At 40.8% G+C, this 13,625-nt stretch overlaps 1 protein-coding gene across 1 annotated transcript in view; it reads left to right on the top strand.

Annotated features, from left to right (window-relative positions):
• The window catches only part of ADARB2 (adenosine deaminase RNA specific B2 (inactive)), a 296,328-nt gene that overhangs the window by 276,682 nt on the left and 6,021 nt on the right, over positions 1-13,625 (top strand). The window contains exon 8 of the mRNA XM_088528177.1: positions 10,142-10,323. Within this exon, the coding sequence (XP_088384303.1) occupies positions 10,142-10,323 (182 nt within the window). The remainder of the gene's footprint in view (positions 1-10,141; positions 10,324-13,625) is intronic.

The raw sequence follows: 13,625 nt of genomic DNA on the forward strand, positions 1-13,625 counted from the left end.
CCCAAATTCTCCACGGGTCGTTAGTTGCTCTTTAAAGTGTGACAAAAATATAAGCCCACTTTGAAGTGCTTTTGCCAATAGGATTTCAGGACCCAGCTAAAACACATCCACTCTGCTCTTAGTGGGTCATTTACCTCAAAAGCTGCAAACCAATCATCACATCATCACACCAATGGACCTTCCGCATTTGCACCCCATTGGATAAAGCGCCCTAAATGCTATTAAGAATCTTTCTACTAGTTTGAATGTCACTGCAGAGCTGGATGTCACAGGCACCTCTCTCACAGGCACATGGCTTCCTGCTCTATTCTGTAAATATATTTTTTTGCAGAATAATTGCTGTTTAATAAATATTTCATAATGATTCCATGGTGGCACGTAAAACATCAACACATTTCCTGTTCTCAGTTTAGGCTGTTAACTAGTAGCAAATGGTGGGTATCACAGATGGAAAACAAAGTCTGTGTGTGTTTATTACTATTAATATATATTTATTAATGCTTGCATACTTATGTGCATATATATATATAATGCATACTTATGTATATATATTATGTGTATAAGCTATAGATGCAGCTCTACATGTAAAATACATTACTTTATAACTATAAAAATGTAAATGTTATGATGTAATTCTCTGTTGAAATAACATGCCTAAGAATTCAGTTAAATTTTATCAACAGAGAATTTGGTCCAATATGGTAAAGGCCATAAAAATATTATTTTAAAGAGTATAAAAGTTCTGTTTAATGCAATTATATACATTCAGTTTTAACCAGATGACCTGATAAAGTTAAAGTGGGTCTTTAGGCTTTAGCAAAGGTTGGCATTTTGGGAGAAAAATATCTGATTCGACCAACAAATGAGAATACTGCCAGACACAAATGACAGAACACAAAATTTGCACGCTGCTAAGTAGAGCAGTTTGGTTTATTTGTATGAAGGATAAAGGTCCTCTTCTGCTATAATATTTTCAATTATTCATAAAGTGACAACGGAAAACCCAAACTGTTTTCAGTGGGCCTCCTACGCTGTTTTCAGATGCAGCTGGGATTTCTAATTTCAGACGCATATGACTCAAAAAAAAAAAAAAGAACTAAACAAATTTATGATTAAGAATTGAAATGCTGCACTCTGGTTTTGAATGCCATTAGCCGTATACTACAATATTTTTCCAGGATAATAGAATTATTACAGCTCTCATCTTTGATATGTATTAGGTATTGAAATATTTATTATTTGTACATTTGTACAGTTATTCAGATGGTTACAGGATTTCCTTGGCCCAAAAAAGATCACTAGACCAAAAAAATCAGCAGTTATTGCTGCCTGTTTTGAAGAGCAATTGTTTGCTCTCACCAGAGCCAGGTACAGGCCTTGAGGCTGACGAAATGGGGGAAAAAGCAACATTTGTGGAAATGCTGGTGGTGGTGTAATTGGCGCTGTGCATGTGTCAGCAGCTGGCACATTTGTCCATGGTACCACCCCGAGATAAGTGGCAAGGCCATTTGCAGAGAAGATGACCATGCATGAAATAAGGGCTCTGGTGGGAAATCTGTTCACCTTTCTGTGGCAAGAGCAGCACAAGCTTCTGGCAAAATCAGCTCTCCAAAGCCAAAGATTTTAGTATTTCAGGATACCTTCAAAAATAAGGGTTTTCTTATTTAATAAGGCAGTTCAATGTCCCCAGATCTAGCTGGATTTTCCTGCTGCATCTCCTTCACAGGGTCCCAACCCAGCATGTCTCCCAGAAGACTTTCCAGGTAGTGCCAGGTCAAAGGGGACCTCTGTGCCGTGTTCTAATTCCAAGCACCATCTGCATCTTGGGCATTTCTGAGTAAAGTTAAATGTTATTGGGCATTTCTGAGTAAAAAGTCAAATGTTCAGGGACAGGAGAAAATAGTAGATGAACCACTAAATTAGCAGCTGAAAAGACTGAAGAAGTGGAAGACTGAAGGTAGAAAATGACCACAGAAGAGATTTTTTATAGTTTTGGTGTAAACATCTCTGGTAAACAGAAGTGATGGAAACCAGACAAGAGGGACCCAAAGAGGGATATTTGAGGAGAAAAATTCAGCGTTAATAGAGAGCATTGGGATAACTGTGAAAACCTCTTTACACGTGAGAGACAAAGAAAGGTAAATGGAGTAAAGTGGCCACAACAGTGGTATATGGCACAGGAAACTGTCAGAAAGGTGTTAGAGCAAGTGCCCAGGGCCTTCCAGCAGAGATCCCAACCCCGCTGCATTTGCAGTTCACAACTGCCCCTTCCTTCCACCTGCCCAGTCACATTATAAGACATGGATGTGCTGTTTTATTTCCACCAGGCTTCTAACTACATATATTTGTGTCATAACCTCAGTTGGTTTCACAAATTCTAGTCTGAAAATCTGTGACCTAGGGAAAACAAAGCATGAATATCACAAGAAAGGTCTGCAAAAAGATTTTTCCTCCCAGGTCAAGCCACTAGTGACTATGTTGGCAGTGATTTTTGGCTGCTATAATATTTTTTGTAGAGATTAGCAGAGTGGAGAGGTTTGGATTTGATGGCTTCAAAAACATTAATGCCAAATTTTAGTTTACCATATTAAATATGACTTATGAACATTTTGTGTTATATCCAAAAGGGGAAGAAGTTTAAGGTTTCTGTGCCTCAACCGTTTTTCACCCCTCATGGGTCTGTTTTCTCCCTTCTTCCACTATGAACAAAGTATAGATGAGAAAGGAGTTCAGTGACGGAGACTACCGTGTTAAAACTCTTTTCCCTCTGCCCTCCCCCAGTAAAGAGTTCAGTCAGTGGCTCTTGCACTGTGCTTCAGAGCTCCAAATATGTTCTCTAACACATAGGCCGTCCACCCTTCACATATGCAGCAGACACGAGAATCTGTTTTTACATTATCTGGGCTTGCCTTGCAATGAAAAAAAAAAATGAAGGCTGAATTCATATTTGGATAACTTAACAAAATCTCACTTGGATGCTTTGGATTTTATTGCTTGTAAAAGCCCCTCAGGAGCACAGGGCTATTAGAGAATTTTTCCTCTAGAGAACATAACCAGTAGCTGCTAAAATATATATCATTTTGCATTATTTGCAAAAGATGTTACTATCAGAATATCAAAGATCCAAGAATGGAAAGAGTTACTCAGAAGAGCAAATAATTTTCTATAAATCATATATCTAACAATTTATGTTCTTTCCTGCTCACAGGATAGCCACTAGCAAAGAGCAGTTTAATCAGATTTGTTTGTTATTCAAAGGCATTTAGCAATTTTTATTACTATCACCAGAAGTTCGCTATGAGAATTTGATGCTTGGTATGCATTATTTGGGCTCTGTTACTTTGTGGAGATTGCAGGATAAACAACCTGGTATCATACCTATTCCCTTACTGAATTAAAGCAAACACTTCTGGCATGAATACTCATGTTATTTGGCTCAGGCAGGGAATCTCTAGGTGAAATTCTGCAATTTTATTATAAAGGAGGTCACACTAGATCTTGGTGCTTCCTTCTGGCTTTAAAAATCTATGCATTTATATGTGCAAATTTAAAGTTTGAGCTCTGTGAATCCCCAAATAACCTACCCTAGGAGAGTGTTAGCTTTCACACAACTTCTGTAAGACTCACAATGTAGCTGAAGTGAGTTCAGTCTTTCAGTGCTGCAGATTTTAGGATTAAGCCACATGCTTTAGACATGAAGTCCATTGATTACTTTAAAACCTAAGACTGACTTTCACTTTCTTCTGTATTGCCTTAACATTGTATGCATGTGGGCAAAAAGCATCAACAGCCTGAACAAAATAATAACAAAGAGTAACAAAATAATAACAGTCCTAAAAACATTCTTTTTTTATTTTTTTGTGACAACACACAGGAGCAACTAGTTGATTTCCTTACTAAAAGATCAGGGAAGATTAATGTTGCTCTTGGTGGAAGTTTCTACAGTTGCAGTCCAGAAGGAAACAAATTTTTGAAGGAAAACTGACCCATGTGTACATGCACGTGCACACACACAAACACACAAATTCAGCTAAACCCAGCATATCTCTGGAGTTCAATTCCTCTTTGAGGATATAAATGTACTGCCCAAACATGAGGGAAGTTCAGCACTAACTTCTCAGTCTCAGATCCTGGGATGTGTTCAGCCCAGCACATGCTGAGAGGTGGCACATGCTCAAGCAGTGTATTCCAGCAAATGCTAGTGGGCCTCATATAAATAAATGCCAACATGCATAAAATAAGAATTTCCAAATGCATCTACTTCTTATTCCTTTAGCAAAAGAAATAGAAAAGACTGGGCAAAATATTAAAGAACAATACATTTCCCTTACTAAGATTCCTCACTCCTCTGGACAGACTTTTTGCCCCAAATCAGAGTCCACCTTATAGTCCATAAATCTCCTTCCCTTCCATAAACTTTCTCCTCTGACCCATGGAAGCAGTGTCTCCACTTCTTCTGACACAGCTCACCCCTTAGACCCGTGTGTCTAACAGTATGGACCACCCCACCTTCTTTTCTGCACAAAGCATCTTGTTCATGCTACAGGCTCTTCAGGTTTACATATCTCATGGCCAAGACCCGTCTCCCTTCTTTAGTGAAGGGGAGTCAATCTCTTTTCCAGAATAACTATCAATAAGACAAGAGGAAAGAGCCTCAAGTGGCGGCAGGGGAGGTTCAGGTCAGACATTAGGAAGAATTTCTACATGGAAAGAGTGGTGAAGCACTGGAACAGGCTGTCCAGGGAAGTGGCGGAGTCAGCGTCCCTGGCAGTGTTCAAGAAATGTGCAGATGAGGTGCATGGACAAGGTTTAACAGGCATGGTGTTGAAGGATTTATGTTTGGACCTGATGATCTTGAAGATCTTTTCCAACCATAATGATTCCATGATTCTTCTGTGGTCTTGTGGCATTGGCAAGTCTATAATAGCAGGGTCTTTCCACCTGAATAGCTGTACATGAAAGTTTGATGAAAGCCACTGCTCGTGGTTTCACAGATACGTGAAATCATGCTAGGAGCACGTGGTGGAGCTGCTGGGGTTTCCATGATACAGTGCTCTCATGGCATAAACCACCATTCCCAGGTCACATATGGCTGCTGCACCTCCACTGCCTCTACCTGCAAAGTATTTTGAGTATCTTGATCCAAGCATTTGGTGTTAAGGTTAATTAAAAAAAAATCTTATTTGGTTGTCTCACTGGACACCAAATTCTATAACATACTGCTTTTCCTTGATACACTGACATGAGGAGATTGGAGGGCATATATTTATGCTGGATAGCCACCAGGCAGATTTATCTGGAAGATATACCAGCTTTCTGTGCATCAGACTTGCATCTACTCAAACTAAAGTGACATATTTGTAAGTGCATGAGGTTTATTCCCTTGTCCTCTTCCAGACACACGCATTTGCAGCTGCCCTCGCAGGGTGCATGCTTGAGGAATGCTCTTACCCTGGATTTGGGAAGAACTGCCCTCACAAACATTCTCTTTGTTGAGCAAATACCAGTCAGAATTCAGTGTGTATTTTACTCACTCTGGCCTTAAATTTGTTTTCTTCCTGCAGCTTCTCAAAAGGTCACCTTTAAAAGATTGTGTACTTTTTTGCCACCAGGTTAATGGTCATCCACTTTCTTGTACTTCACAAAAACAGTGCCATTAAGCCCAGGGGCTAAGTAAGACTTAGAATGTCTAAATTATACCTCAAATGTATAAATGGCAGAAAAGGACCTCCAAGCTGCACATTACAGCGCTGGCAGTCTATTCTTGTCCCGTGGCTAAGGTCTGTGGGTTTGGACCCGTGAGCTAGAAAGCAGGAATGAATCTGCACCATGACTACATTCAGAATATTGCAAGGTAACATGGTGCTAAAACCTGTATCAGGATTTAGCAGTAGGAATCTGAAATAGCACTTCGCCAGATCATCTAGGCACATTAAGCTATATTTAAATGTAGCATATAAAAATGAAAGACTAAAAGTCAGTGTTAGAAATTGTCTTTCTCAGATCTATTTTAGTGTTAGCCGGTCGACTTGAGACATTGCTAAAAGGAGCCTGAGCCTACAAGGTAACTCTTCAGAAAAACTACTTCAAAGGCTGCATATTAATGTAAATGAAAATCAATTAACACAGCCAGATCTTCAATTAGGAATGATTTGTGCACATGATTTGTAATTCCCTCTCTTAACCCCTTTCTTTGTGACTGAGATTTCAATTTGAATCCCTCACCACAAGGTATTTTCCAGAAAATATGCATAAGCCACCTACTGCTAAAATACAGATCAGAAACTAACGCACTAGTTCCAGTTTCCAAACCAATAATAGCTAAATAGTCATATAAATAGGAACACCCCAGGTGCTCTGCCGAGCCTGGACCACCATGAACAACAATTTATATTGTATGAAGCCCAGAAGGAATTACTGGTAATAGCATCTGGGCTGCAGTAGGTTAAGGACACACTGAGCAATAAGACGTAAAGCTGTTAGTAACGACAAAAGGTGCATCTTTTATAAAAAGCCTTTACAAAATCAGCTTTGAAATTTATTAGCTGTATTCTTTAATGGACAAAGTTTGCAAAGGTCCGTAAGAGACACTTCAGTCCCACCGAGCGCTGCAAGGAGCAGCACTTTACACCAGTTTGCCCCAGAGCCCCTTTCTCAACACACTCGGTATTTTTGCTGTCTTCATTTTGGTTGGATTTGGGGGGAATTCACGAGGTGGGTCAGGGCCGTCAGCCAGCGAGGAGCCAGCGCGGAGGCTGCGGTGCTCAGCAACGAGGGTGCTCAGGAGCACCCGCCATCCCCGCCAGGGAAAACATCAGCTCACTAAGGAAAGGCTGCCTGCTCCCAATGCCTTCCCACCCCTCACTGGCATTTCAGTGATTGACAAACAGGCAAAAATATATTTATCTAAGGATTATCTATATTGAAAACCGGACGCGGGATTTTGTCTTTGTAAACAGTGCAGTAATATCTGGTGTTTGAACAAAATGAAGGGTAGTCTTTCCTTCCATCCAAAGCACCAAAAGCTCTTGTATTTACGGAAGGAGGGGAGACATTTGGTTTTATTGATCCTGCTGGCAGAAGATGATTTGGATTTTTTTTTTAAAAAAGATCTGTGACTAAGGGAGCAGTGGGTTGATTTTCTCTTTATTGGAAGGATTATTAAGAAGTACGTGGCATGGAAGGGTGACTTGCCCTTGAAAACAGCCTTTAAAATCTGGTACAATTAGGAAAAATCCAGAATGATTCATCATATTTCTTCATAGTGAGTAAAGTCACATTGATATATTGAGGGCCCAAAATGTATTTGCTCTGAATTTGCTCTGCATTTGCTCTGAATAATAATTGTATTTTGAAAAGCTACATTTGAGGCGAGCACTTTTTTACAGATGGGAACACAGCTACTTCCATGCACCTAAACAAAGCAGCAGAGAAATAGCTCCTTCAGAAATTAACACCCTTATTGATAGTTTTGCTGTTGCTGCAAGCATGATCATTCCTTATCATCCAGCTATAAATAATCCCCTAGGTACTTAAATATCAAAGGGCTGAGCTGGTGGTTACATCCAAGTGCATTATCCATGTGTGCATGTCAAGGGATGGAAAGTGGACAGCATAAAACAGCTTCCCCCAGATATTTGTCAAATAAATCTATTGTCTATGTAAAATAAGGAAGCAGCAGCCCTGCATAGTAGTTCTCTTCATCCACAGAGCAGAAGTAAACTGAGTAAAATGGTGGGAACTTTTCCTGCCGATGATTTCCAAAAATCAAACTCCATTGACAAGTGAATCTCTTTCTACACTAAGAGGAACAAGTTCAGAATTACGTTGAGAAATATTATTAAAGGAGAAACAGGTTTCTTGCAAAGAATTTAAATAAAATAAGCATCAGTACCTCATAAAATATGATCTGAACACAGTCCTCTGTTTTTGTAAGTAAAGCTCAGATGATTTCTTATGTGGGCATATTGCTAAAATTTATTTACTGCTGAACATATGTTGTTTTTTGTTTATCTGATTTTTAAATTCTTTTTCAATCAAATACACAAGTTTTTTGTTGTTGTTGTGTAAGGAAATGTCAAATGTTGAAGACAACACTGAGGTCTTGCAAGTTTCCATCTGGACAAAGACATCATTGTCTAATTTTTTACTCAGCTTAGAAGCTCATCTGAAGCCTAGTGCTCTTTGCTGAACTCATCTCTATTTCTTAGCTTGGATTATTAATTTTGCATCCTGATAAGATATTTATGCAAAGAGGCAGCTAGTTCTTTCCTTTAAAAGTGATATTATTTGCAGGAATGACCACACTTTTTTCCTCAAATGAAGTTATGCAAATCTGATCGACTAAAGTAAATGTTTCATAAAACCAATGACTGTTTAAATTGTGGGACTAAATTGTTTGTATATAAATATTACCTTTTATATTCCATTTGAGTTTTATGTAGATGAACACATTACTTTAATGATCTGCATTTACAGAGAGAGACAGGGAAAGTCTGACTCTGAAATCCTCCGCAGCCAGATGGCTGCCTTTTCTTGCATGAGATTAAAAGATGTTTCTCATTCACAACCCTGCTTCGGAGGCAAATTAATATAGCCAGCTAAATTGCTTGTGTTTTTGGAATAAAATTTAAAGAGAACTTTTTAAAGCAATTGGTGTCACAGGTTCCTAGAGCAGATTGCTCTCCAGGTACAGCATGCTGGTTTTAAACATTCAGTAATTAATGGAAAGTATTCCGTGTTAATTGACTGCTTCAGGAAAGGGAAATATAATGACTCCTTATTAATCATGAAAAGAGACATACAGCATGGAGGCACTGCAATAATTGCGCTAACGGTTGAGAAATGTTAATTAATGAAGAGAACAATGATGTAAGAAATTAGCTACATAATGCTCGCTGCTGGTGGGGGCAGTGCTTTAAACACATTATTTAGCATAGCAGCCATTGGATGGTGCCTTAAGGAGCAGACACCTCTTGCCCTTTCCTTCACTCAGCTGCAGAGACCCAAATGTGGCCAGTGTTTTGTTTTTTTAATGAGCTAAAATATGCTCTGCAAAATTATATTTTTCCAAGAGTTTTCAGTTTGAACTTCCAGATGCAAAACTATTCAAACTGATTCACAGTGTTCAATTTATTAAAAAATATTATTCAAATATAAGAGAGTATGTTACTATTAGTTTAGTGGGGAACAATTTCGTGTTAGATCATCTGAACTAGACAGGTCTGCTAGAGAGGACAACCTAGAACAAGCAATCAGTCATATTATTGCCTAGATTTATGTAAAAATCCATAGGACATTAAAAAGTAGAACCGTTCTGGCAATTAATCCAAGAGCAGTAGTAAGCAACTCACAATCATTAATAGATTGAAGGCCCCAAGGTTTGCACCATCACTCTATAGAACCTTTGAGACAGCAACAAGGTGAGACAAATTCATCAGTCTGAACACCTTCAAGTGTGCCAAATTATTTGTTACAAATAAATTGCCTAAAAACCTAGCTGTATTCTCTCCCTCTCTCTTCAGGGATAGGATTTGGTTCTTATGGTTATCTTCATATTTGCATGGTAGTTTTTGCAAGGAAGTGCCAGGCTGTGAGGTTTCTGCAATTATTCACAATTTTGCCGCAGTGTTATTGGTCACCTAAATCACATGGATTTTTTCATCTATGACTAGAGGACTAGAGAGTATGACAAAAAGTAAAGGGCAGAATAACAAAAGCCCTCACACTGCAGGTGTCAGAAAAAACTACAATTCTGCTAAAGACTTGTGCTAAATGAACTTTCATCAAGCCAACATGCTTTTATAAAGAATAGCTCTCAACAGGAAGCCTCAGTTTGCAATAGCACCAGCGAGGAATAAGTCCCTTAAGTCAGTGGTGTCACAATAATCTAATACCCTAGTACAGTAATCAGGCCTACAGGTGTATAATAAAATAATCCGACAGCGCAGTGCTTCATGCACTGTGGTGCTAACACAGCCTTTTGCTGCAATGGCCCAAACAAATCTGAAGCCCGAGGGGGGTTCGGTCAGGGCTGATGAAGTGAATCCTGCTGCAAGAGGCCAATGCAGGGACAGGCACAGCTGCTCTTGTGGCTCTTCCCGCACCCACATGTTTTAATGCTCCTGAATTTCTTTTCCAGATGGAATATCCTTGGGCTTCAAGGTGCTCTCCTCAGCTCCTTCATAGAGCCCACGTACTTGCACAGCATCGTTGTGGGAAGCCTCTGTCACACTGGTCACCTTTCCAGGGTAATGAGCCATAGGATAGAAGACATTGGTCAGCTGCCAGCTTCATATCGGCGTAATCAGCTGCTTCTCAGTGGTAAGCACACACCTACCTGGAAGACAAACGATCCCCTTCCCCATCACTGATCGCACCCTTCTCCAACCAGAAAGTTAGATTCTTGGTACTTGTTTATGTCAAGTTCAGTATCTACCTCTAAACTGCTTATTTCTATAGTTTATTCTCCTTTAGTAATAAGAACCTACATATCCAAGAGGTTGCAACCAGTGTTGACCCCCAAATAGAGCAATTTATTTGTTGTTAGTGAAGTTCAAGGGAATGTTACTGGGAAGAAATGAGAAGGACTCTCAGTTTGGAGAGCAGCAGCTCTCCACCGAGGTGCAGCTTCTCTCTTGTGTTACTAGTGTCAAGGTTCAGGTGTCTGCCTGTCTCCAGCACCTCCTTCCTTCTCAGTTAGCACTAGGGGCTGTGGCACACGCTGACCCAGCCAACAGCTGGGGCAATTTAAGAGATTAACATCCAGCAACAACCACCCTTGTAGAGGTTGCCATCACTGGGAGAGATAGTGGAGTTTGATATCTTTGAACTTCTCAGCTGCAGAGAAAGACCCTTCCTGAAGGCCACCAATTAGTAAACTGTTGCATGAATGTAAAAGTCTGTTCCTTTAAACATTTATGCACATGCTTAATTTTAACTATGTAGGCAGCATCCCTCGGGGTGGGTTCAAATCTGAAATGAATATGCATATGTAGGTGGTTTCCTGAAAGGAGGTGGAGTATTAAATGGGGAGTTTAGGCACTTTTAGGGAAATGGGCCATAAAATTCTGGCCCATTTTATCTCTTTCCAACTCAGACAATATTTCAGACAATATTTCAGCATGAAAAACTTGGGGCAACAGGTTCAGGTGTTTACATTCGTGTTCAGGTGCTTTCTGCTTCTAAGAATTAAGACTGATGGACAAGTATGAGGAAAAAAAAAAAGGAGATTTTCTTCTCATACTGCTACCTTGTCCAAAACAGAAAACTTGACTACTGTAATAAGAGGCAAGAAGATGGTGGACCGTCTCTCCTTTGGCACTGTGCTCCTGTTATGCTCAGCAAGCCCTTCAGTTTCTATCTTCCCAGCCTCTCTCCATAAGGCAGTCCCTTTCCCCTCCACTCACTTCTTCCCACTCAAGCCATTCTCTTTAAAGACATCTGTGATATGCCCAGATTTTCTCAAGCACGTCCTCTTTTTCTGCTAAAAACTCACATGTCTCACATGAAACCTGAAGATTTTCTACGTGTGCTCAGAATTTCTGGGCCTGAAGCTCAGTAGCTTCAAGGAGGCTGCCGGAACCAGGAATAGCAGAAATCTGCAATGTGGTGTGTATGTGTTTGTGCAATAGTGCCAAGCAAGTCCATCCCATCAGTACCCATATTCAGAACTCCTGCTGCTTCACTAGTTGCTAGCAGTCACGGACATAACAGGCAGGCAAAAGAGAAGGGCTGTTTTCTTATGCCTGTTGTCCTGCCTTTTGGCACTCCACAGAGAAGCTTTGCTGTCTGCCAAGGCTGCTCCCAGCAGCATGTGCAGCCCGAGTAGTCCCTGGGCAGGAACAGGGGAAGATTTCTGCTCCCTTTGTTTCATTAGGAGCATTGCTCCATCATGGTACTGCAAGCACAGAGTGGTGCCACCACTCCTGCAGGAAGCAGCTTGGGCAGTTCCAGATACCCTTCAGGCTACTCTTGCTGCTGCCATTTCTCCATCCCAGTCTCTCTCCCTGCCCCAGGTCTTTGGACCTTTCTTGCTCATCCCTCCAACCCCTGCTTCCTTAAATGCCTCAACCAGGCAGCAGCCATCTGGCTGCATCTCAGAAAAATTCCAGAGTATTGAAAGCCTTCAGATCCTTGCAGGGATTGTGAGTGTTAGGAATCTTCAGCTCTGTACAGGATCAGACCCTTATTTGACTCTGAGACTCTGATAGTTGCTTTTCAAGAGGAGTTGCTGAGACAATACAATGGCACAGATACAGGGAGGGGAGGGGAAGATGCCTCATTGGAGTACACCAGTATCATTCACACGTTCCTCTAGGTTCCCAAGTCGAGAGAGTACTGTTTTTTATCTATTTTGTGATCTTTTTCTTTACTTTTTTTTTTATTTGTCCTTGTGTCAAAATTAATTTGGCCAAGGAAGACAGAGTGATAGTTTAGCCACTGGGAAAATTCTCAGGTTCTGTGTGGTTTAGCACATACGGTGCATCCATGTTTTACAAGGTAAATAGGTCAAAAGGCTTATCCTTTTTTGAGCAGCTTATCTCCACTTTTAATTCTTCAGTGCAGCCATCTGAAGAGAAAAGGCAGTATAATGCAAGTATCTGGGAAATTCTGCGCAAGAAGCTCCTTCTCCTCTGCCTACTGTGATGCACCCTGTCCCTCACACAACTCACCCCCTCCTCTTCATCCCACACACTCATCATGAAGAGGAGGAAGGGATCTACAGCTGCCCAGGAGATTTGGGAAATGGCCCACTCCCCATAACCCAAACCTGGCTGTTACCTTGGCCTCTGCTTACCAGAGGCCTCTGCGTCTCCAGCAGAGCTCTTGATGGAGTCCTTCTACCTGCTCAATAGCATCATATGACTACTTACTTCACCAAAATCACAGAATCACAGACACTTTTATTGAGACTCCATGGGGCACAGGGAAACCCACCTGAACTGGAAGCACAGTAAGAGGTTTACTAATGGATATAACCACAATGCAGTTAGTGCTATGCTGACACTGTACAGGAGCTTAATGGCTCATATCTGGCCCTAAGCAGGTATCTATGTCTGTGAGCCATTGTCAGAGATACCAGAGAAGTTAGAAATTCAGCAAAGTGGTTCTGGTGTCACTTTAAATATCTGCTTTTCTCATAGCTGGCTTTTTTCCTTCTCTGAGACTTTTGCTTGGAAAACTTGCTCATTGTTTGCCGCTCTCTTTGTTGTCTTTCTTCCAACAAGGAGAAACAGAGGGAGGAATTTGCCTCCCTCCGTCTACATTGTCCCATTTCCCAAGCCATTATTTGTACTATTCCCTCACCACACACCTGAGGGAGCCAATCCTGTAGCCCTGATTAAAACTTTCATTGCTCAGGCTTACGCTGCTTGTCTCTTACCTGGAAAACTCTGCCAACTTGTTCAGTGAATATTGAAATGGGCACCTAGCAAAAGTCACACAGAACTTGTTAAAGCTCAAGCCACAGCATGTTTAACCAGGCAATCCCACCTTCCAGATTCCTCCCAGGGATCAAACGAGCGAGGAATGTTAAATCGCAGGTGCCCTTCCAATACAAGGATGCCAATTATTTCTGTTACCGCGTCAATGCAGTACAAACGATTCAACAGAGAGTCACAGTG

The sequence above is a fragment of the Tinamus guttatus genome, unplaced genomic scaffold (assembly GCF_059628265.1).
Source record: "Tinamus guttatus ecotype Peru unplaced genomic scaffold, ASM5962826v1 Tinamus_guttatus_pri_ptg000306l, whole genome shotgun sequence".
NCBI lineage: Eukaryota > Metazoa > Chordata > Aves > Tinamiformes > Tinamidae > Tinamus > Tinamus guttatus.